Source organism: Grampus griseus (genome assembly GCF_964374135.1).
Source record: "Grampus griseus genome assembly, chromosome: 16".
NCBI lineage: Eukaryota > Metazoa > Chordata > Mammalia > Artiodactyla > Delphinidae > Grampus > Grampus griseus.
Window position 1 is genome coordinate 23,715,650 of NC_139010.1, and position 25,269 is coordinate 23,740,918.

At 39.5% G+C, this 25,269-nt stretch overlaps 1 protein-coding gene across 1 annotated transcript; it reads left to right on the forward strand.

Annotated features, from left to right (window-relative positions):
- The first annotated feature begins 539 nt into the window (after nucleotides 1-539).
- SUPV3L1 (Suv3 like RNA helicase) lies at nucleotides 540-24,832 on the forward strand. Its single transcript, XM_082673690.1, has 15 exons — nucleotides 540-854; nucleotides 6,414-6,491; nucleotides 6,882-6,989; nucleotides 8,344-8,458; nucleotides 9,610-9,778; nucleotides 11,772-11,883; nucleotides 13,921-13,998; nucleotides 15,297-15,388; nucleotides 16,576-16,756; nucleotides 17,532-17,625; nucleotides 18,366-18,585; nucleotides 20,254-20,334; nucleotides 20,690-20,866; nucleotides 23,357-23,505; nucleotides 24,163-24,832. The coding sequence occupies exons 1-15, from the start codon at nucleotides 581-583 to the stop codon at nucleotides 24,596-24,598; spliced, it is 2,364 nt and encodes a 787-aa protein (XP_082529816.1). The 5' UTR covers nucleotides 540-580; the 3' UTR covers nucleotides 24,599-24,832.
- Nucleotides 24,833-25,269: the final 437 nt, after the last annotated feature.

Below are 25,269 nucleotides of genomic sequence, written 5' to 3' on the forward strand. Positions count from 1 at the left end.
ACAAAATTCCTTAACAACGGTCCTGAAGGGCAGATCAAGTTATGTTCTCTAACGCCTTCCATCAGGAAACGAAAGTTAATAATCTAAGGAACTTTTGGGAAATGCCCTTCAAAGCTTCGAGTCCGCAAGCCACGGTGGCGCCACAACCTAGAGAGTTGCGTCTCTCATCAGTCGCACCCACAAGGCTCTTGGCCGTACTGCCCACGTGCTTCCGAACACTTACCCGCAGGGCCAGCTTGCGTCATGTGACACACCTCGCAGGTCCCGCCTCTCATCTGTGACATCCCCAAAGGTGCCAGATTATTTTTTTAAAGAAAGCTGGCTCCAATCTCCAATAAAAAAGAGAGAGAGAGAACAAGGACTTGCAAGCACTTATCTTCTGTGATTTTCGCTTCTAAGCTTTTCCTCCCCTTTACGAGCAATCTTCCGGCACTACTTTTTCGTTATTGATCGGGCGTCTTCCTGGGCAGCTCCGCTGTTCTGGGTCTTTGCGGGCTATAGGCACTGGCGCTGTGCGTCACTGCCCGCCGCCGTGTCCGCAGGCTGCTGCAGCCAGACTCCTCTCGAGTCTGCGGTCTCAATGTCCTTCCCTCGGTGTGCCCTGTTGTGGGCTCGGCTTCCCCCGGGGCGCCAGCCTGGCTCCCGGGCAGCCATCTGCTCTGCCCTTCGCGCCCACACTGGGCCCTTTCCTGGGACTCTGGGGCGCGTTCCTGCCGTTGCCTGCGCCTCTTCCTCTGCCTCAGGAGGCTCCAAATCTCCGAACACGTCCTTGTTCGTGCCGCTGACTGTGAAACCGCAGGGCCGCAGCGCTGACGGCGATGTCGGGGCCGAGCTAACCCGCCCTCTGGACAAGAGTGAGTGCAGGAGCTGGCGAGGGCGGCGCGGGTGGTGTTGCAGGGCCCGCGAAGAAGCTTACCCCCGCCCCCCCCCGCCCTTCCCCTGGAGACCCGAGGTCCCCTCGAGCGTTGTCATCGTGCCTGTCACTGTCTGCCTCCCTTACTGGCGTGTGAGCCCTTCAAGGCTTGGGACTGTGTCTTATTGATCCTTTGATGTGCTGCTCCAGAAGTGGCCTTCTCCCTTTCACTGTTGTCCTGTGAATGGTTTAAGCCCTCTTGTGATGGGACAATTCACCTTTTTCGAGTCGTTAGGTGGACGACTGATTTCTAGTGTACTCTTTCTTCTCCCCCGCTACCCAGAACTATTGCTCCGAGAAGGGACAAGGGAGTGGGGCATTGAAAAGCCAGAGGAAGATTTCTTTCAGGAGTTTTTGTCATTGACTGGGTACCTAGGCAAACCAGACACTGTGTTAGGCTGTATGGTGGTTGCCAAGAGGAACCAGACTCACATCCAGATCTCTTCCGCTCCAGAAACTTACAGTCTCGTGGGGAGGAAGGACATATGAATGGCCAGCTGTAGTACAAGGTAGAACGTAAGGGTGTGCTCACCGAAAGTGGTAGGTTCCCTGGTCATCCGGGGCTCCAGAGGGAAAGGAATCGCTTAGCATCAGTAAGTGGCAAGATCTAATCCTATTGCTCCCTTGCAAAACATTGTTTAATGTTTTTCCATTGTTCCCAGTTTAAAAGGGTCCTCAATCCCTGCCTGATCTGGCGTGGGTACCTGTTGGAGAAGCGTTGTTGCCAGCCCCTCTCCTTGTTTCAGTCAAACTGATGAAATGTGCACTTGTGCCCCAGGGCTTTTACACATGCTACTCCCTCTGCCTAGAATACATCTGTAATTCCATCTTCTTCTTCTTTTTCTAAAAATAACAATGGCTAATACTCAGTGTTTGCTAGAGATAGGTACTGTTTTAAGCATGTGACCCGTTTAATCTTTACTGTAACTCTTATGAAGTAGACAGTCTTTACCCCTGACACTTATCTAGTCATGCAGTAGCACATACATATACTTATGTATTATGTAAACATATATATTATATTTTTTTTTTTCTGGTTGATTGTAACACATACATATATGTATATAAATTATATGTGTATGTGTATTTTTTCTGGTTGATTGTAACACATTTAGCCCTGTGAACATGATTGACTACAAGTAGAAAGATGGTGCATATTTGTGATAGTCATTACAGCACTTAAGTGACTGGCCCGATTTACAGTTTACTTACCTTTTCTCCATTTCCCAAATGGTAAAATGAGAGTAATATTTTCTTTGCTTACATCTCTGGATTGTGAAAGTCATGATAAAGAGTTGGGCAAAGCACTTTGAAAAGTGTAAAGGGGTGAACAAATGTAAACTAGTATCACTTGTACTAAACATTTGCTATTTGAAAAATGGAATTACCCTGCAGTAGAATCTGTGATGTGTGGAAACTGGGAAAACTATCACCCTAGGAGCCCAAATAATCCATCCCAACTATATAGCATAGGTTGATGTGAGGATTTAACAAAATACTTTTTTGGGGTATCATATAAATAAAGGTTCTAAGCCTCTCTTTCTTTAGGCTGTTAATAACTGGTGTAAAATTCCTTGGATGTATTTTTACTCATGATCAGCTGGTCTCACCAGATTAGTGTTTTGAAATCTTTTGGGCACTGTTATGAATTTTTAAGTGTTTGGGAGTTCTAACAATGAAGTGCAGCTACCTTTGATGGCAGAGTGGCCCTCCCCTTTCTTGGACAGCTGACTAAGCTGGAAGTTTTGGGTGGTCTCAAGTGGAGCAGTGAAGGAGGAAGGTAGCACCCAGGCACTGAGGTAAGCTAGGTGAGCCCTGGCTGACCATGGGTGATTGATGCACCACACATGATCTCTTTCTGATTTTTGATTGATAACTGGTATGTTTACAGGACGTGACAACAACAAATAATATTCATGGTGAATTTTGTTAGCAGTTGTGACTCCTAGGGAAGGTATCAGATTAATTGAGACAGGTTGTGGTAGTTTCCTCATAGATGCTAGTAGTTCTAGATGGGTAGATGCAGATTGGAACTTGGATTCGTAGGGTTGAAGCCACTCAGCTCCGTATTAGTAAAGTGAACTGGAGTCAGAGTTTTTGGGGAAGCTTGCTTGTCAAAACACCTGGATTGGTATGTTCTGGCGAATCACTCACGAAGTACAGAATTACGGTGTAATGCTAAGGGGATCAAGATTATGGAGACAGTTTCTGCATAGGGTATTAGGCAACACTTTTCTGCCCAGAGCACAGCTAGCTTCCTGGATGAGAATCATGCTGTTGGTTACAAGGGGAACCTTAAGAAAGAACAGAAACCTAACGAAGTCATTGTAATTTGATGTAGGTGTATCAGGGATAGATACATTTGAGGGTGTAGGGAATAGTCATCTCTCACACCCATCACCTGAGAGAGATGCAGAAGGGTCGGAGGCATTTGGCCTAATGCAACTGTCTGCTGCAATAGGGACAGTTTCAGTAAATCTAGTACTATTTTTTATAATTCCCTTTGTGATGATACAAAAGGTTCATCATGAGTTCAACCACTACTAGAACAATATTTCAGTACTTCTTCATATTCAACAAGAGTGGTAATACTAGTTGTAATATTAAAGGGGTGGAAGCTAAATGCCACTCCTAGGTGGTCTTTGGTACAGTCTCTTCAGGATTGATTCTCCCTTTCCTTTTTGGATCCTAGAGATGTTCTGATCTATTCTGATCACTTCTCCCCACCTGTGTTTCCACTGTAACTTTGGCATTTCCAATTCTGTTTTGAAGAGGTTGAGTTTTGTACCTTTCCACCTGCTTCTCCAACCCTCAAGTGATCATAGAGCTTTGATGTATTAAGTAATGGGCTTCTAGTTAATTACTGATAAGTACAGTGGAACAAGCAAATTAAAACATTTTAACAAAATGGGTAAATCATAAGGTTTAAGCAGTCCCAACCATTAGTAGTAGCTACTTCATTCTTCATCGAGATGTACGTGGAGTGAGTAAAGTGGATCATTTTTGTGTAAAGACTCATGTGAGGTACATTTACATTTTAGAAGAGAACCTGTTATTAAATCCCAAACTCCCATTGTAGGAAGCTGGAAGAAAGCTATTAATTGGTTAAAAGTTGTAGTACTGAGTCATTTCTACTGTGGCTGAAATCTAGAGAGTCTCCTTTAATCACCGTTAATTTAAATGAGAAGTAACTGTGATCCCCAAATCAGGTCATTCTGTTAAGAACAATGAGACAGGGACTTCCCTGGTGGCGCAGTTGTTAAGAACCTGCCTGCCAGTGCAGGGGACACGGATTCAAGCCCTGGTCCGGAAAGATCCCACATGCCGTGGAGCAGCTAAGCCTGTGTGCCACGACTACCGAGCCTGTGCTCTAGAGCCCGCGAGCTACAACTGCTGACCCCGTGTGCCACAACTACTGAAGCTTGTGCACCTAGAGCCCATGCTCTGCAACAAGAGAAGCCACCACAATGAGAAGCCCACACACCGCAACAAAGAGTAGCCCTCGCTCGCCACAACTAGAGAAAGCCCGCACACAACACTGAAGACCCAACGCAGCCATAAGTGAATGAATGAATGAATGAATGATTTTTAAAAAGAACAATGAGACAGTTAAAGCTTAATTTTTATGAAAAACAAAACTATGTTTTCCATATACTTCTGTAGTAGATTAAATTTTTTTCCATGCTATTTCCATTGTGTTAATGTTTTTGCAGTTATCTTTTAAATTTTAGATAAAAGAAAGTATTGATACAGAGAAGCTTCACTTTTAGTATGTGGGTAGTATTCATTTTTTAAAACAGCTGTACAGTATGATTTACATATTATAAAGTTTATCCATTTAAAGTGTGTAATTAAATGGTGTATTTGCAGGGTTGTGAAACTATCACCATAATCTAATTTTAGAACATTTTCATGACCCCAAAAGAAATCCCATACCCAGAAACAGTGACTCCCCATTCCCCTAGCCCCCACTCCCCTCTGCCCAGCCCGTGGCAACCACTAATCCACATTCCCTTTCTGTTTGGACCTTTCATATAAATAGTCTACAATACGTGGGCCTTCCTGACTAGTTTCTTTCACTTAGCATGAGAAACCTCATATTTCTGAAGCATTTTAAATTGAGTGAAGTATCATAATTCTTGCATAACACTGGAGTGTTAGTTACAGAAAATGGATTAATTCTAATAAATGTGATGTCTTCAGTTTGTATTGAGTTTATAGGTCAGCAGAATTTCCCCAAGCAATTGCATGTGCCTTTTTTGTCACTGATTTTTCCACTATTGTAAAGAAACTGTTGGACCCACTGGGTACAAAGTAACAGAAACCCAGAAATATCAGGATAGCTGCCTGTGATAGTAGATATGTTTGTATGCATCTTACATTTAGTTGTGGGCAAACCTAATGGCTAAACCAGCGACTTTGAAATTCTCTCATTCTGCAAAACAAAGTTTTGATAGTGAGATGCTTTATTCAGGCTTAATTTCTTCAGTGAGTGTTGTGTGTGTGTTGTGGTTGGATGCAAGTGCAGTTGGTACTCTGGTGGGAGGCAAAAATACAGGCCACCTGGCCTTTCTGTGTTTCATGAGCAAAGACTATCAGTTTTGGCCTGCCTTCCCAGAAATGTAGAGGGTGTGGCTGGATTAGCAAAATGTTTATCTCTACAGAATAATGCAGTAGTGTTTTAACATGTGCAATGTTAATACAATCTCAGCTTGATTATTTTCCCACGTACCGCAAAAAAAAATTAAAAAAAAAAAAGTAGTTTCACCTGTAAAATTAGGGACTCTTAGTGGCATGTTATTTCAGCAGGTATCTAATCCAGCCTCCACTATAGCACAGTAATTTCTCTGCTGTCACCCTTGAAATACAGTCATCTAAGCCTTGCTTGAGTACTTTTCAGTGACAACGAGCTGGCACTTTTGTGAGACAACCCCTTTTCCCTGTTCTCATTATTAGGAAATTCTTGTATAAATTACACTGAAATCTGTTTCCTTCACTTCCCACTGACTTTAGTTATGCCATCTAGAACAAAATATGTATAATCTGTTCTCCCTAAAATCATCTCCAAGCTAAAGATCATCCCTGGCTCCTTTAGTCATTCACACGAAAGCATAATGATCTGGCCCTCACAGTATTGGTTATCTTTCTAGATACCTTTAGCTGCTCACTATTTGATGTTCAGAATGGTTGTAAGTAAACAAAACAGAACATGGTTATCTAAAAGTGGTCTGATGGAGGCTAGGGGTGATGCTAATCCTGTAGCACCTTGCTTAGTCTTCTGCAGTATTACAGGAATATTGCATTGTTTGACTTTATACTTTTTCTAGACACTATTAAACTATAAAGAGTTTGTAATCAACTAAAACCTTCAAGTTCTCGCAACACTCAGTAGACTGCTGCCTTGAGTGTTATGACTTCAGGTTTCTTTTGCTCTTTGGGCATTTCTCTATCTGGAAAACAAATGTTAAACATATGTTAAATTTTTATATCTTTCTTCCAGATGAAGTAAAGAAGATCTTAGATAAGTTTTACAAGAGAAAAGAAATTCAGAAGCTGAGTGCTGATTATGGACTCGATGGTAAGGCTAATAAGATTTCCATTAGAGACATCTTATTACTGCTTAGATTACAGCTTTGTCATTGTTGTGTGGGACCTAGTGTGGCCTGGACATACGTATTAATACATAGTTGTAATCTAGAGAATGTCCCTGACTTTTGCTTCTCTGTAGGCAGGAGATCGGCAGGAGGCACCTGGGGAGCCAGACACACGGCAAGGGAGCTGTGTGTTCAGCTTTCCTTCATGCGCTACTAGAATATCAGTTTTAGCCCGAATCATAACAAACCAGCTGTACTACAAGAAAAGAAAAAGACACTTTGATGAGTTAGGTGTGACGTGTATATGTATTTTTTAAAATGAGAAATTAAATGAAAACTAAGTCCTACCTGTTTTGATTTTGTGTTTCCCACAGCTCGTCTCTTCCACCAGGCTTTCATAAGCTTTCGAAATTATATCATGCAGTCTCATTCCCTGGATGTGGACATTCACATTATTTTGAATGATATTTGCTTCAGTGCAGGCAAGTGTTTAGAGACTTTTTAAAATCCTGTTGAGCATACTTTTTATTTCTTCCTATGTTTATTTCTCTAGTTAGGGCGTATTTGCTTTAAAATAAACCCTGTTAATATCCTCTGTAAATAATTCAGTGCTTTCGTAGGAGGCCTTCTAGGTCCTTTTGCTTTTATAGTGGGTCCCTGAACTGGTTATTAAATCACCCGTATGTCTTAGGCTGGAGGAAGACTGGGGTCTTCATCTGTCATTATCTGCTCTTCACTATGTAGTAATATATAGGCTACAGTGAAATAAACTCTCACACAAGACAGAATTAATACATAACAGATTCCATCTGTTTCTGCCACTGGCTTGTTTCTCCCTCATATTAGGACAAAGCTCTTGCTATAAAAGATAAAAATGTAGGAACATTGGGCTTCCCTGGTGGCGCAGGGGCTGAGAGTCCGCCTACCGATGCAGGGGACATGGATTCGTGCCCCGGTCCGGGAAGATCCCACATGCCGCGGAGCGGCTGGGCCCGTAAGCCATGGCCACTGAGCCTGCGCGTCCGGAGCCTGTGCTCTGCAACGGGAGAGGCCACAACAGTGAGAGGCCCGCGTACCGCAAAAAAAAGAAAAAAATGTAGGAAGATCGTTATTTTGTTCCCATGGGCAGTTTGGCTTTGGTTATATTTTTAAGTATTTGACTATTAGACTTTTGCCCTGGGCCAGGCACTGAGGTAGAACCTGGACACAAAGCAGAATTGGACACAACCCCACCCTCATCAGAGCCACTAAGGTGTGGAGACTTCTTGCTGAGGCGTCAATTCACTTTCATGTTTTGTCTCTTAGTGGTCTCTGTAGTTTAAAAAATACTTGGCACCTGTATTTCTCTTCAGTAACCACAGGCCTTCTCTCTAATGTATATTCCCAGGTCCTTTGTTTTTTGTTGTTGTTTGTTTGTTTTGTTTTGACCGTACCATGCCACTTGCGGATCCTAGTTCCCCAACCAGGGATCGAACCCGGGGCCCCCTTGCGATGAGGTGCCGAGTCCTAACCACTGGACTGCCAGGGAATTCCCCCAGGTTCTTTGTTTTTAACTTAACTTTCATCAATGCTGATCTTTACCTGTTTGCATAGAAGAAGTGGAACGTGGTTGTTGAAAGCCAATTTTCTGTTTTCCTGGAAAATATAAGTGAAATGAGGAGGAAAATGTAAGGCAAAGCAGGACCTCAGGAAGGGATAGAGTTCCTTGTTTTAGGGTTTTTCTTTTTATTCTGGCAATGTCCCCTTAATTTAGCTCACTAAGAGTAAAGTTCTCATTCAGTGCAGTTATGGATAGCATTTAGATTGCACATATTAATGCAGTGTTTTATTTTCCAGCTCACGTGGATGATTTATTTCCATTTTTCTTGAGACATGCAAAACAGATATTTCCTGTGTTGGAATGTAAGGATGATCTACGTAAAATCAGTGACCTAAGAATACCACCTAACTGGTTAGTTTCTTTATTTGTAGATTTGAAATTTTCAGTTTCTAATCTTGGAAAATTAGTGATCATTATGTACTTTTATTGTATGCTGGATGATAAATCATAAGTCATCTAGATTGTTTTGTTTTCTCTAGAAAAGTGGGCAGTTTTGGCAGGCAGTTAACTGGTGTCTCCCCTTGAATCCTAATCAAGTTTGGTTTAAGGTTTTATTAGGGCGGATCTAGAGTAGCCCTTTAGGGTGTCATCCTTACAATTCAGGTGTGGCCTTCCTGGTGTCTCAGCTGAATACGCTATTAATGAGCTCTCCCCTCCACCACTGTGGCTGGAACTCCAGCATCTCCTAGCACTTTGCCACCTCTTTGAGACTTTCCACTCAAACTCTTAGCAAGCTGTCCTCTGTTAGGAGGACATGGTCAGCCCAGCCCTTGGCCAAGGACCCAAGGAACTCCCACACAGACTTCAAGGCTCCCCCTCTATTGCACCCTTTTTTCTCTTTCACACTCTGGCTTTCAAATTCCAGCTGCTTCAGCAGCTTTGAACTTGATCTCTACTGCTTAGCTCAGTGGGACTTTTACCTTGCTTGGGTTCCACCTCCCTATGCCCTACTGGGGTACAGCAGGGCTCATCTCAGGTGTTCCTTTCTTTTGGGGCTTGTAGTCCTGCACTGCCTCCTGTCCATGTCCCCAGGCAGCTGCTGTATATATTTTGTCCAGTTTTGTACTTGTTTATGGTGAGAGGGCAAGTGCTTATGGCCAGAAGCAGAAGACTCAGTCATTTTATTGTATATGCTGAAATTCAGAAGCCTAGGAATATTTATTTATAGGGCATATGTAGAGCTGTGGAAATAATGTGGACAAATCTCTGGAGCTGTTAGCAGTTTAAACTTATTTTAGGTAACTCTTGGGGAAGGGGATTTATACAGTGGCAAGAATATCCAATAAATTAATTTGCATTTGGATTTTTCTGTCCTCTAGTTAGTAAATGCTATTCTCGGAAAGCAGTCATTTTAGTGTGGATATGAAGCTCATCATTTAATTTTTCAAAGATGCTATCTTATGAATGTTAAGAGGATGTTTCCTTGGAATTTTTTTCATTGAATACCTTTGCCAGGATTTTGAGGTTAATGGAATTAAGCTGTTTACCTACTCATGTTTTAGGTACCCAGAAGCCAGAGTCTTACAGCGGAAGATAATATTCCATTCAGGTCCCACGAACAGTGGAAAGACTTATCATGCAATCCAGAAATACTTGTCAGCAAAATCTGGAGTATATTGTGGCCCTTTAAAATTACTGGCACATGAGATCTTCGAAAAGAGTAATGCTGCTGTTAGTATATTACCAAATATTCTCTCTTTTTCTTGTTAATTTGGGGGAGAGTAGAGTGAAGGGGGTAGAGGGGGAGGGCGTATGTAGTAATTTACTGTTAACAAAAAGTGCCATCTTGCATTGCATCTAACAAGCCATCAAGTGTAAGATGTACTGTTATTTTATGTAAAACTGAGAAGGAAGATGATGCTGCCGACTGAATTCTGACATGCCATCCATTGTTAAGAGGTATCCTGGTTTCAGAGATACTAAAATGTGAAAAAACGTGTGTATCAGAATGAGTGAAATACAATATTACAGAATATTTCACATATACAGAGGAATGCAGGGAATAACATTCAGATAACCTGAGTCCACTACCCAACTCCCATCAGATTCAAGAAATAAAATATTATTGGGGAATTCCCTGGCGGTCCAGTGGTTAGGACTTGGTGCTTTCACTGCGGAGGGCCCGGGTTCAATCCCTGGTGGGGGAACTAAGATCCTGTAAGCCACGTGGCACAGCCAAAAAAAAGAAAAAGAAAATATTGATATAGATGAAACGCCCTCTGAACCCCTTCTTTGTCTCCTCAGAGTTACCCACCTACTCTGTTGTATTCAATTTACCTTTTTTTAAGATTAGACCTTTGATGCTGTCAACTAGAACTAACGATAAAGACTGAGAAAAGGACTGAATGCCCTGTGGTCTGAGTCATCATTTCAGTAAAGGGGCCATATTTTAGTTCATTGTTTTATTATGATTTTATAATGAAAGATTAACCCGTTTTGGTAGGCGATTTGCATTCTCTTTTATTATGTTCTGAATAATTTGTGTAATTTGCATATATAATGCCTCCTTATTCGTAAATACTTAAAGTATTTCCACAGAACAAAGGCTTTCTTTTACATAACCTCAGGATATTCATCTAAAGTAGGACATTTAATATCGATAGAATTCCATTATTTAATCCACAGTCCATATTCAAATTTTGCCAGTTGTCCTATAAACACTGCCACCACTCCATTTCCCCATCCCCCCCCCACCCCAGCATTCTGTTCAGGGTCTCCCGCTGTGTTTTATTGTCATGTTTCTAGTACAATTCCTCAGTCTTTCTGTCTTTCATAACCTTTACATTTTTTTTTTTACATCTTTATTGGAGTATAATTGCTTTACAGTGGTGTGTTCGTTTCTGCTGTATAACAAAGTGAGTCAGCTATACATATACATATATCCCCATATCTCCTCCCTCTTGCGTCTCCCTCCCACCCTCCCTATCCCACCCCTCTAGGTGGTCACAAAGCACCGAGCTGCTCTCCCTGTGCTATGCGGCTGCTTCCCACTAGCTATCTCTTTTACGTTTGGTAGTGTATATATGTCCATGCCAAACCTTTACATTTTGAAAGACTACAGGTCAGTTGTGTTGTAAGTTGTCACTCAGTTTGGATACGTCTGATGTTTCCTCATTAGTTTCAGGCCACTGTGGAGACCAGCTGTTCCAGTTTGCCTGGACTTTCCCTGATTTAGCACCAAATGTTCTTCATCCTGGGGAACCCCTCAGTCCTTAGTGGACGGGGGTGGTTGGTAACTCAAATACACCATAGCATTGATGTTGGTCCTTCTCAAAGAAATATATTAGGAGGTCTTTATATTCTTAAATTTTATTTATGATATTCTTCTTGAACATAGAAACAATTTCATTTTAATAAACTAAAATGGTACAGAAACTATTGAAATAGTACAGAGGTAAAAAGTGAAACTGCTGCAATTTCTCATGCTTTTGTTATCTGAGAATTTAGCTGATTTGAGATGTTTCCAAGTTTACATAGGTTATATAAGAGAGTGGCTTTTGCTTTCTTATTAAAATTTTTTTTAAAGGATTGGGGATATTTTGTTTCAACTATTAGACAAATAAATTTGATGTAATGGAGAGAATACTCTATTAAACATCCAAAACTTCTTTTTGCTATTGTTTTCAAGGTGGAAATAATTCCAGTTTTCTTTTTGTCATCTTAGGGTGTGCCATGTGACTTGGTAACAGGTGAAGAACGTGTGACAGTAGAGCCAGATGGGAAACAGGCTGCCCATGTTGCTTGTACTGTTGAGATGTGCAGTGTTACAACTCCTTGTATGTATACACCATTTTAAAAACTGTATGGTTTAGTATTTTTTTATTTTAAAGTTCAGATGAACATATGGAATGTGTTTTTTATTGTGAAAAAAATTTTAAATTGAGACAAAGAAAAGAATAGTACAGCAAATACCCAGGACTTACCACTACTTAAAAATGCCAAACTTTCTCTTATGTTTGCTTTTGAATTTCTTTCTCTTTTTCTCATAAAAGAACTGAAATGTCACTAAGTATGAATTTTCCTTTGTGTCGCTCCCCAGTTCAATTCCTCTCTCCTCTTTTGATCCAGTTGCTATCAAATATTTGGTATATACCTTTCCTTTTTTTTTTTTGGTATCACTGTTATGTATTGCCTATCAATACTGTGGATTGTGTGTTTTAAAACATTTACATGATTATCATATTGCATTATTATTCCACAATTTGCTTTTTATTTTACACATTTTTTAGATCTAGTCTTGTATACATATACATGTATCATGAATATATATCACATTTATTCATTTAAATTGTTATGTAGTATTCCATATTATGACTAAAATTATTCATTCCTCTATTAAAGAATATTTAGGTTGTTTAACGTTTTTCACTATTACACATAGTACCACAGAAAACTTCTATTTAAGTACTGTAGTTTTGAAAGTATTTTAAATGAAAATTACCTTTTTCCTTATTATATAGGCAATCATTTCTTCATTATAGAAAACATAAAAATAAATGCAAAGAGAAGGAAAAAAAAAAAATCTCCCAATTCCACCCATCCAGAATCAACAAGTATTAACCCTGTGGTGTATATTTTCTAGACTGTGTTTGTATTGTGTATGCATTATACTTATGTGTGCATCGTGAGTGTGTATATTAAATAAAATAGGGATTATATATTATGTACTATTTGGTAGCTTGCTTTTTTCATTTTAATAATCTTAACTTTCTGGGTAAATGGATAGTTTTCCAAAAAATCCATTTATTCTAAAAGTAATACATTGTAAAAATTAAAATAGCACATATAAATGAAAATTCCTTCTTCGGTGCCCTCTTTTCTAATCTTGTTTGTATACGCTCAGATATGCTAGTAATTTTTAATCTGATGGTTTTTCAGTATAAAATTAGCTTTCTTTTGTTTGCTAAATATCGTTGTGGGCACATTAAATTTTTCCTTTTTTTAAAATATGCTCCTTGCAACTCCTTGGTATTTTGGGAAGCAAACTAAAATATAATTTATATGACTTAAAAAGAATAAAATAATATGGTTGGAAGCATTTTGGCATTAGAAAATAAAATGAGCCACTATTTTTTTTTTTACCATAATAAGCTTTAAAACCCCTAAGAATAAGCAGAGCTGGAGCTCAGGGAATTACACGTTCTTCTCTGGTTCTCCTCCTGACACCCGTCTGGATTCCTGAGGTGCTTCGTTTTACTGCAGGGTTATCTACTCCTTGGTCCCAGGAGCTACTTCAGTTGCTGTGTGGATGTGTTCTTATTAGGCAGATTCTCCAGGCTGCCTCTGAGATTGCAGAAAATAGGACAACTGAACCTGTTCAGTTTGGGAGGCAGTGCAGTAGAGACGGTCTGGGTTTGAATTTCACGGTTTTAAATCTTACACTAGGGCCAGTGACTTAACTTCTCTGGGTCTCAGTTTATTCTTCTGTAAAATGTAAATGTAGGGGAATTCCCTGGTGGTCCAGTGGTTAGGAGTCCTCACTTTCACTACGGAAGGCATGGGTTCAGTCCCTGGTTGGGGAACTAAGATCCTGCAAGCTTCACAGTGTGGCCAAAGACAATTATTTTTAATTTTAAAAAAAAAGATGAGATTAAAAAAAAGGAAATGTAAGTAATAATGATACTTACCTAATGGGTTTGTTGTGAGGATTAAATGAGTTGTAAAGCACTTAGAACAAGCCTGCTAGAAACGAAGCACCTAATAAGTAATGATGATGATTATGGTGGTATTGAAAGCTTGCATTTTGGTATTGTGGTTTATTTATAATACTATTGAAGTAGATTGTCTTGCTCATGATAACTTTTTATTTTAAGATGAAGTGGCCGTGATTGATGAAATTCAAATGATTAAAGATCCAGCCAGAGGATGGGCCTGGACCAGAGCACTACTAGGTTGGTGGTCTTATTGCTATAAAACCTGTGCTTTGTGACATCTGCACTGGGATTTATCTGCATTTATCTGCTTGACATTGCCAAATAGAGCCAGCTAGATTCTCTCTTGACACAAATCCATCAAAAAAGTCAGCTAAGTGTGAGCTTTAATTTTCTAAGTATTGTTCTAATAATGGGAAGTCCATTTCTTCTGTCATAAAATTAGCATAATCACTTAATTAAAGTGTTCAAATCTTGCCATATTTACACAACCACTATTAACATTTTGGTGTTTCATGGCAGTCTTTTTTCTCATGTATATGGTGTTTTGTGAATATATAATTTTTATCTTGCTTTTTTTTTCAGTTCTGTTGTTTCATAGACTTTTTTTTCATACCACATATTAATGTTGCATGTTCTCCATTGAAGAACTGTACTATACAGTCGTCCTTTTGGTATTTGTGGGATGTTGGTTCCTGTACCCGCACAGATACCAAAATCTGCAGATGCTCAAATCCTTTACAGTTGGATGGCTTCTGCAGCCATGAAGTCAACCAACCACGGATTGAATATGCTCAATCCGCGGTTGGTTGAATCTGCAGATGTGAAACCTGTGGATGTGGGAGACCAGTTGTAATTTGTCCCAAAGAGTTGAACATTTTTCTCTATTATTAATGATGCAGTAAAAATCTCTGTAGGCGTTAGCTTTTTATTCATTTTATTACTTCTTTAGGATAGGCTCCTGGAAGCGAGGTCCATAGACATGAATGAACGTTTCTCCTGCTTGATATTGGAGTGAATTTTTGATCAGCATGTTGTAGGGCAAGTGTTTTCAAATTTAAAAACATAGGTAAACTTTCTGTAAACAAAGAGTATACACTAAAGCCTGTAATATAAAATAGATGAAAGTGGATACGCTCAGGGGTAAGGAGCTTGGAGTTTCTTCTACCTAGCAGCCCCCAGCCTCTGAGGCACCTCAGTGATTCCATGGAGCCTAATTTGAAAAAAAAAGTATAGGACTAATGTTCAGTATTAACCATCAAAATGCAGGTTCTAGTACAGGCTGGCTTCATCCTCTAGTAGACTCAAAACCTTGGCCAAAGCAATTTAAAAACCCCAAGATTTATAAAAGTGGTGATAATTTTCGCCTACTAGAAGGTTTTGTTTTGAGGTTAGAATCATAGAGACAATATGAAAACACTTGGTGAAGTTGTAAAGCAATAGGTAAGCAAACTTAAAGTATTTTTGGTATGTAGAGTATTGCATATTTAATTTTATATCTTTAAAATTTTAAGAAACGCCAATTTTGCATTTAACAGGACTCTGTGCTGAAGAAATCCATTTGTGTGGAGAATCTGCTGCTATTGACCTGGTTACCGAGCTTATGTACACAACTGGGGAAGATGTGGAGGTACTAGATTATACACTTTTTTTTTTTTTTTGCTGTACACGGGCCTCTCACTGCCGTGGCCTCTCCTGTCGCGGAGCACAGGCTCCGGATGCGCAGGCCCAGTGGGCCACGGCTCACGGGTCCAGCCGTTCCGCGGCATGTGGGATCCTCCCGGACCGGGTCACGAACCCACGTCCCCCGCATCGGCAGGTGGACCCCCAACCACTGCGCCACCAGGGAAGCCCCTAGATTATACACTTTGTTCTCAAGGTGGCATAGCAAATAGCCCAGAGTACCCAGGCAGTGGCTTCATAGGCCCCAGATGGTGGCAAAATCAGAACTTGAAAGATTAGCATTTCCTCGTAGTTGACTAGATCATACATAGTTGGTTGACCCTCATGAGCTAAAGTTCTGACTGCGTGGATGTCACACCCTAAGTCTCCAAAAGTATAAGGAGATTCCTTATCTTTTCTTGACAAAACCTCTTGGAGTTTAAACAGAACTCTTTAGAATTAAATAAATCAGGAATGTTGGAAGTTGGAGGCTCCAGCAAAAGTTTGTGATTTTCAGTCTCAGATATTGGGGACTTTGATATATATCTGATTGGTAGAGGTAGTTTGTACCCTTTTTCAAATTCCTAGAGTAGGAAGCCACTCCTTTCCATTTAATCCTACTTTTTGTTTTCTTTACCAGACTTCTGTAATAAAATGAAGAAATATTTTTAAATTGGTCCATTACTTTAGTTTTGTGCTCAGCTTTCAGGGAGAGATAGTGGAATGTAGTGGAAGAAATTCTGGGTTCCAGTCTTGGCTTTGCTGTTATTCACTTTGTGTTTTTAAGCAAATCACAGAAGGCTAGAACTGGAAAAATCCTCATCAGACCTGATCTTTTATTAGACTCTATTTTATTCTTTCATAAAAGGGAAATAATATTAACCTTTCTGAAATTACCACGTTGCCATAAAAATCAAATATATGTGAAAGTGCTTTGAAAATTTATGAAATCCTGTGTAACATTTTGTTAATTTAGAAATACCGGTGAGAATGGATGGTAATATTTATAATATCAAAATAAATGTTTTTCTGTATTTTCTCCTGAAAAAGTTGGAACTTATCAGTTTCTAGCTACTCTTGATTGTGAGTTTTTCACAATATTAGAAGAAGCTGAGTTAGGTATGTTATTTTACAATATCATATCGTTTATTGTAGGTTCGAACCTATAAGAGGCTTACCCCCATTTTTGTGCTGGATCACGCATTAGAATCTTTAGACAACCTTCGGCCTGGGGACTGCATTGTCTGTTTTAGCAAGAATGATATTTATTCTGTGAGTCGACAGATTGAAATTCGGGGATTGGAATCAGCTGTTATATATGGCAGTCTCCCACCTGGTAATTATTGGCTTTCATCATGACAAGATATGAAATCTCTTGTTTTTGCCATTTATGTTGCGATATGTCTAGAAAACACAGTAAAAGATATGAATTAAGTTGCTTGGTGTGTAATTTAGTATAGGTCATATAAAATAAATATTCCTCTAGTCATCTTTGTGGTGATAGAAGTATTTTAATTATTTATAGCTCTTGTTACTTGCTATTATTAGACTGTATTTTTAAATGTTGAGCTGATGATTTTCTTACAGAAATGTCATTAAAATATGAACTTGGTAATATTCTTAAAATATTACCAGAAGTCTATTGATGAGTGTCCTCAGAAATGATAAGAGGATTGTGTTGCTCTTTGTGGGGATACTTAAAGGAATGGAAATAAAGGATAACTGGCTCCTTGAGAATGTAAAAAAATAAATTTGAAACAATAAGAGTTTTATCCATAAAAATGGAGAGTAGGAGGTAAGGGTTTCCAAGATTTAGTTAGTTACTTAGTTACTTAGTTAGTTAGTTAGCGGTACGCGGGCCTCTCACCACTGCAGCCTCTCCCGTTGCGGAGCACAGGCTCCGGACGCGCAGGCTGAGCGGCCACGGCTCACGGGCCCAGCCGCCCTGTGGCATGTGGGATCTTCCTGGACCGGGGCACGAACCCATGTCCCCTGCATCGGCAGGTGGACTCTCAACCACCTGTGCCTCCAGGGAAGCCCCCAAGATATATTTAGTGTGATGTAGTAAAAGATTGAGAATACTGATTTAACATAAACTGTTGCTGTTTTAGGGACCAAACTTGCTCAAGCAAGAAAGTTTAATGATCCTGGTGATCCATGCAAAATCCTGGTTGCTACAGATGCAGTTGGCATGGGACTTAATTTGTAAGTAATCTGTTTTTAATAATCATGGATATTCAGTGGGTTAGATGGAAATTAAAAAAACTTATAATTGGCATTAGAATGACCAAACACTTTGATTTAGGAGAATGGATATTATAGTATAGGTCTGAGATTTATCTTGCTCACACCTGTTGAGGGAATAAAATGAAAATATCACATGACATTTGGACTTTTGAGTGCTGCTTCCTACCACTGCTAACCTATTACATTACCTCACTTGATTTTCACTGTCTGAGTCAACAAGGGTGTGTGCCTGTTGGGCGTGCGGGGCCAGCCACTGTGTTTAGGGGTTAACAATATTAAGCCTGAATATTCCTCTCTGGGGAATGAATGCAACTGTACCTTTATGCATGAAAGAACTATTCAAAGCCATTAACAGCAGTCAGTGTTTAAAAGTAGCCTAAGAAGGCTTTATGTGGTTTATTTGTAAAAAAGTTATTTTCTAGAGCCTTACTGAGGTATAATTTACATATTATACGGTTCATGCATTTTAAATGTATAATTTGATGATGATTTTTAGTAAATGTACACAGTTGTTAAAAAATGCTATTTAAAGGGAAGAAAAAGAATTACCAACAAACCCTTTTACCTTACTTTGTAAATAGTGGGCAATATTGCAAGTAGGCCTAAACTAGAATTAGAGTGAGCATTTCTGTAATGAATCAAATGATGGACGGTTTTTCAGACAGCAGTCCATGACATCAGTTGTATTTCTGTTTCAGGAGCATAAGAAGAATTATTTTTTACTCCCTTATGAAGCCCAGTATCAATGAAAAGGGAGAAAAAGAAATAGAACCAATCACCACCTCTCAAGCCTTGCAGATTGCTGGCAGAGCTGGTAGATTCAGTTCAAAATTTAAAGAAGGAGAGGTTACAACAATGAATCGAGAAGACCTCAGTTTATTAAAGGAAATTTTGAATAGGCCTGTGGATCCTATAAAGGTAAGGTGTAACATAGTAATTGCTACTTCTCTATGGAGGACAGTCATTCCTTCCTTCACTTACTTTCCAGACTTTTGCCTCAGACACCTGGAAACACATAAGCAAAAGAAAATTTTGTGCCATGAAAATCATGTCAAGAAAACCCTGCTTTGGACTTCCCTGGCAGTGCAGAGGTTAAGAATCCACCTGCCAATGCAGGGAACACGAGCTCGAGCCCTGGTCCGGGAAGATCCCACATGCCGCGGAGCAACTAAGCCCGTGCACCACAACTACTGAGCCTGCGCTCTAGAGCCCGTGAGCCACAACTACTGAGCCTGCGTGCCGCAACTACCGAAGCCTACGTGCCTAGAGCCCGTGCTCCGCAGCAAGAGAAGCCACCACAATGAGAAGCCCGTGCACCACAGCAAAGAGCAGCCCCCGCTCACTGCAACTAGAGAAAGCTCGTACACAGCAACAAAGAACCAACGCCGCCAAAAATAAAATAATTAAATAAATAAAAAAATAAAGAAGAGAAAACCCTGCTTTATTGCTTTTGAGAGGCCTAATAGAGACCCCTTTGTTAGAGAATGGTCTGCAAGTGAAAGATTCAGATTTTACAAATGTAGCCATAATATAACAAGTTTAGTAAACCTGATTTTCCTTTAGTTCTTCCTATAATCTAGCAGTGGGTGGGGAGAGGGGCACAATTGCTTCAGGTGGGCACACACTATATCAGCAGACTGAAAATTGTGAGAAGCTCGGAAGTAGAAGAAACCTTTGTGTGGGGGGCAAAAATAGCATTAAGCTATACAACTTCGAACCAGTAAGGACAGGGTTAAATTTTGGTTAGTGTAGTTAATGAGGCAGAAGTGTACATGTTTTAAACAAACTTACAAATTAAAGTTTGCCTGGAAAATTCACTAATTAAGGCTCATCTGATTTTAGTGAACCCAGGTAAAAGGGTATATAAATGAGAGAATGCAAGGAAAAGTTCCTGGAGGAAAGCTGTGGTTGAAATCATTTCTGTAGCTTTTGTTAAGAGTGCAGCTGATAATGGATCTCCCCCACCTCCCTCCTGTGTAGCTCCTTTCTTTTTTTTTTTTTTTTTTTTGTAGCTCCTTTCTTGTGTTCATCGTCTGCCTCCCTCCCATGACTCATCTCTCTCTCCTCCTTTCCTCTTTCTTTTTCCCATTCCTTTTCTCTCTTATTTTCTTGCTTATACTTATTGTGGGCAATTCTTAACATTGTGTAAATATACAGGTAAAAGAGATAGCTGACCTTCAATTTAGACATTTTCTCTTTATGTATGTATGTCAGTTTTATTGCCCTGGATAAAGTGATTGGGTTTTCCTTTTTCGTTTTTGTTCAGTGGAGAGAATTGGGACCCCGGAAACTATTTGTGGTACTCTATCAGATCATTATAGATTTTAGAAATATAACTAAAATATAAGCAAAAGATTAATTACTCAATGGGTATACTTGATTAGTTTTACTAAATCATCTCGTCAGCTTTCCCAGTTGGTAATAAATGGCAAACTATGATGCTTTTCTCTGTTTTACTTAAATTCTTGTCCCTTAACTCGTTTGGCAATAGCTTAACCTGAATATAGGACTTATCTTGAAATAACTTAAGAAAACTTATCCTTAAAAAAAAAAAATAAACTTATGGTCGTTTTTTCTTTACTAAAGGCAGCTGGTCTTCATCCAACTGCTGAACAGATTGAAATGTTTGCCTACCATCTCCCTGACACAACGCTTTCTAATCTCATTGTAAGTAGAAACTCTTACATCGCTTTTCTAAAAAGGTCAGTATGTCAGACAATTACTGGTTAACCTTGTGGACATGAATGGATAGTCTGTTTTTGTGAAGTTGCTGTTTATGAAGTTTATCTTGAAAGCGGAAACTTTCTCTCAAAATCTTTTGGGACTTTTGTCCTGAGGAATTTTCTGAGTATTTTAGGTCGGGAAGGCTATGGGGGAAGTCTGTTAGCTTGAGGAGGCAGTGAATTAAGCAGGCCTTTCTGGAAGTCTGTTAATGGATTAAAGTGATTGTCATTTATAGACTTGAGTACTTTATTCATGCCCAGCTAGGTAGTCCAGTAATTTAATATATTTTTCCCCCCAGGATATTTTTGTAGACTTTTCACAAGTTGATGGGCAGTATTTTGTCTGCAATATGGATGATTTTAAATTTTCTGCAGAGTTGATCCAGCATATTCCATTAAGTCTACGAGTGAGGTATGTTTTCTGCACAGCCCCTATCAACAAGAAGCAGCCTTTTGTCTGTTCTTCATTGTTACAGGTAAGCCTTTATCTTTGTGATATTTTGAGTTGTTTCAGGTTGATGCATTTTCCCCAAACAACAGTTTGTTATTCAAAATAAAGAAATAAGAGAGTACCCTTTAATATGAGGTACTGTGTACGAACTTAAATAAAAATGGCTCTTTTTTCTTACAGATAATTTTTTGGGGGAAGGAGAAGTCTTGCTTTGTATTTGGGCTTATATGGTAGCCTTTTTGAAGAAGCTAAAACAAAAATAATTAAACAGTTTTTTCGAGGAAAGGGGTCTTTGCCTGATGATATACTTTTTCCTTATTGGTGTTGGGTAATATGTTTTGGAAGGGAGGTGGCTTTGGGGTCAGTAGTGGCCATAGTATTCCGTTTTCTTAACTATCAGGCATTGGGCCGGGGATGGCTGTCTTGTGTGAATTTGGTGCCAAGGTTCCAGCCTCTTTTCTTTTAACTCATTTGGGTAGGGATACAGATCTCTAACTTCTGAGCACAAGATTCACCCAAACAGGGGGACTAGGCAAAGGCAGTAGAAGCTGAACTTCCAGTCTCCTGCCATGTCCTCTCACATCTCTGGGCCCTTGCTGTCCCTCTTGCTTCTGCTTGGAGCGCCCACCCCGCTAAATCCAAAGGTCTCCTCTTTGCATCTTTTCCTGATTCATTGTTGTAGTTTCACTGCCATCTTCTTAATAGATGTTAGCTTTCTGCATACTAGCTCTGTTTTTACCAAATCTAGTTATAAGCTTATGTTTTAAATTACTTTAAAATTACACAAATAATACATAAGTACTTTTTTTGTGTGAGCAAAATTAAAACATTAGAGAAGGTTAAATTGGGCTACCACCTTCAGTCTCAGTCCTCTGGCATAACTGCTATTATCAGCATTGTGTATCCTTGCAGACCTTTTCCGTTACCTTTGCCTACATACCTGTATGAGTAGAAATTCTAGTTTTTGTTGGGTGGGTGTGCTTTCCCATAAATGTTACAATGAATTAGTCTGTAGCTTGCCTTTTTCTTTTTTCCTTAATGTGTCTCAGAGGTGTTCCGTGTCCAGCTATTTACTGTGTCCAGCTATTACCAGCGCTCTGTTTCTTAGAGCTGGTATTTGTGAGAGAGCTAACTAGCATAAGGTTGAAGTTTATGGAACAAAGTCTTAAACTTAAGAAACTGGCCTGGATGGAGCTGGAGCCCATGGCCCTGACCCCATTTACACCATCCTTCAAGCAGCTACCCTAATAAAGCGGAAGCATATTACTAAGGAGTAAGGAGTCTGGAGCAGTACAGGTCAATAGTTGTTATGTGTTGTGTTTACAGATTGAAATGTGAAATCTAGAGATATTTCTTTTTTCTTGATCTCCATTATTACTGAAGTATAAAGGAGCTCAATCCCACTGATGGTCTCTGATGCCCCTTAGGAAGTTGTTTTGAAACTGTGTTCCATGGCTCCTGCATGGGCCTCTCTCCCTCCCCGTCTCTGAGCAGCTCTGTGCTTAGCTGTTTTACATATGGGCTTCCATTAGTTGTTTGTGGCCAAAAATATTAAAGCCACTGCCTTTATAAGAGAACTTTTTGGCATGTCCTGCTTATTAGTAAGTTAGCGTGGTCACATTTACATTCTTCATGGCTGTCCTACTTGGCATTTATTAAACCTAGAAGAATGCACCAGACTGAAATTAATAAAATTGTGATATTATTTAACCACAATTATTTGAAAACTGCCCTGCCTCTCTAAAGTACTGACCTTGCTTAGGTTAAGTATTTAGAGATAATTTTCCCTAATTAGGAAATGAACCATTTGAAATCACCTTATCCTTGAAGCTAAAGATTTTAAACTTCTGCTTGATAGTTCTTGCATGGTTTTATTTCTGTCTCCTATAGTATATTGTGATGCATAATAATGCCTAGCATTGTCTGGGAGGCGGCATATTCTCCAAGAGTGTCGTGTGGTTCAAGAAGGAGGTATGATGGTCTTATGGTAATGAGGAAGCTGAAGCACAGTGGTGACTTGGCCAAAACTATATAACTAGTAAAGAGGTAGTCTCTTTACTAGTTTGATTGACTCATGACCAACCTTGCACGAAGCCACCTCAAAGAGTTTCTTTATAATAAGTGAGGATATTAAAAAATACAAGCTCACATTTGAAGCTATAGGACTGTTGCATGAAGGAATGAGAATCTTTGGGTACTGTCTGCCTAGAACTTAGAACATTAATTGTTCATAAAAGTTAATAGACAGTCCCTGGAAAGCTAGTTCATGTATATATTGTTGCCCTGGTTTTGGAAAAAAGAAGGAAATCATGTCTTTTTTTTTTAAAGTACCTTTATAAGATATTAAATGTTCTCTAAAATACAGAAAAGTATAAAGAAGGAGAGAAACCAGCCTGCCTATTGAGATATAGCCACAGTTAACATTTTGTTGTGCTGTTTTTTTTTTTTTTTTCTGGTCACAGACTGAAGTGAATTCTGATTGTTTTACCAAATTCGTTTCTTCTGTTTCTCTCAGTTTGCCAGGCAGTATAGCAGGAATGAGCCCCTGACCTTCTCATGGTTACGACGATATATTAAATGGCCGTTACTTCCACCTAAGAATATTAAAGACCTCATGGATCTTGAAGCTGTCCATGATGTCTTGGATCTTTACCTGTGGCTAAGGTACCAATTTTTTCCTGTATGCACTCTCATTTTTTAAGTAATAGGGTGAATCAAAGGTTTTATGATGGTCTTTTGCACTTTCAAATTAGGGACATATTTGCAGGGTGCTCTATTTTATGTTTATTGTCCATTAAGGCAGTTGAGCCTGGTTTATACCTATTCCAAAAATGACTTAAGGAGTTCTTACGATTCTAGTTAAGATAGGTAGGTGAGAAAGTCCCCTAGATCCTTGTGACGCAAATGGTGATCCCTGGACCAAAAGCATTGTTATCAACTGGGAGCTTGTTAAAAATAGAGAATATCAGACCCACCCAAGGCTTAATCAAATTCTGCATTGTAACAGGATCCTGAGGTGACTCATGTATACATTGTGATTTGAGAGGTACGGCTGTAGATCAGTGATTATCAAAGGTGGGGCATGTCCCACTAGGGGAGCATATTGGAATCATTTAAGATATGAGCAAGGACCGACTCTCATAACAACATCTTCCTTAGGTGTGTTGGCCGAAATAAAGGTTGAGCAAAGGCACTGGACACAGTTTTGCAAAAGCAGAATATTTGGAATGAGTCAGTGTCAAGATGTAGTTACTTCATTGAGATTAGTCCAGTGACTGCGGTAAGAGCTGTTCCTATAATGTAATATGTCTTTTTTTCCAGCTACCGGTTTATAGATATGTTTCCAGATGCCAGCCTTGTTCGAGATCTCCAGAAACAATTAGATGGCATTATCCAAGATGGTGTACATAACATCACCAAACTGATTAAAATTTCAGAGGCACATAAACTGCTGAATTTGCAGAACTCATCAGCAGAAAGCCAGTCCCGTTTGTCAGGAATAGTAAAGAGCCGAACTAGAAGGAATCATGGCACCAAAGCTTTAGGGAGTAAAGCTGCTGAACCACTTGGCTCTGGTGCAGGAGAGAAATCCCTTGCTTCCAGATTGGTGCAGCAAGGACTCCTCACTGCAGACATGCTGAAACAACTAGAAAGAGAGTGGATGACACAACAAACTGAGCATGGCAAAGGAAGAACAGAATCTGGGACTTCCTTAAAAGGGACAAGAAGAAAGAAGAAGGAACCCGATTCAGATTAGTTTTATTTTTATTTTTGCAAATAAAAATCTATTTTAAAATCCTTTTTTTCCTCATATGCATTTACTGCCTGCTATGGTACTGTGGCTATCTTTTACTGGTCTTTTTTTTTTTTTTTTTTTGCTAAGAAAAATTAACTGTTAAGGATAACTAAACTGCTGTTTGTTTTGTGTCTTAGAGGATTTATTTAAAGATTTATTTAATGGCCATTTGTAGTATAGCACTAAGACAATGCACTATAAGGAACTCTGCGTGGGAATAAAATCAGTTTGGTGAATTGTTTTGACCAGTTTCCTATACCTTTGCTGAGGATGTCACAGGTAGAATTCTTTGACAGAGGTTGCTGTCTGTTGTACCCATGTACCAGAGGCTGTTCTAGGTGCTGGAAATACGCAGTAAGTGAGACAGATAATGTTCCTGCCCTTGTGGAGATTATATTTTGGTATGGTGACTGACAGGAATAAGTTAAATAAATAATGTCAGCTCTGTGAGGGCAAATATTGTTGTCTGTGTAATTCACTGCCATATCTATGGTGCCTGGAATATAGTAGAAGCGCAAATGAATGTGAAATTAATAGATGTGATTTCAGAGATAAATGCTAGAAAGAACTAGAATAAGGGAAGAGAGTGGTAGTGGTTGGTGGGCTATTTTACATAGAGTGAGTTGTCTTCC

What these genes read in the sequence shown, in the direction of transcription:
- SUPV3L1 (XM_082673690.1), top strand. Translation starts at nt 581, where the DNA reads ATGTCCTTCCCTCGGTGTGCCCTGTTGTGGGCTCGGCTTCCCCCGGGG. An exon ending in GTGCAGTGTTACAACTCCTT is followed by an intron (nt 11,884 to 13,920) that starts GTATGTATACAC and finishes TTTTATTTTAAG; the next exon opens with ATGAAGTGGCCGTGATTGAT. An exon ending in GTTGGCATGGGACTTAATTT is followed by an intron (nt 17,626 to 18,365) that starts GTAAGTAATCTG and finishes TTTCTGTTTCAG; the next exon opens with GAGCATAAGAAGAATTATTT.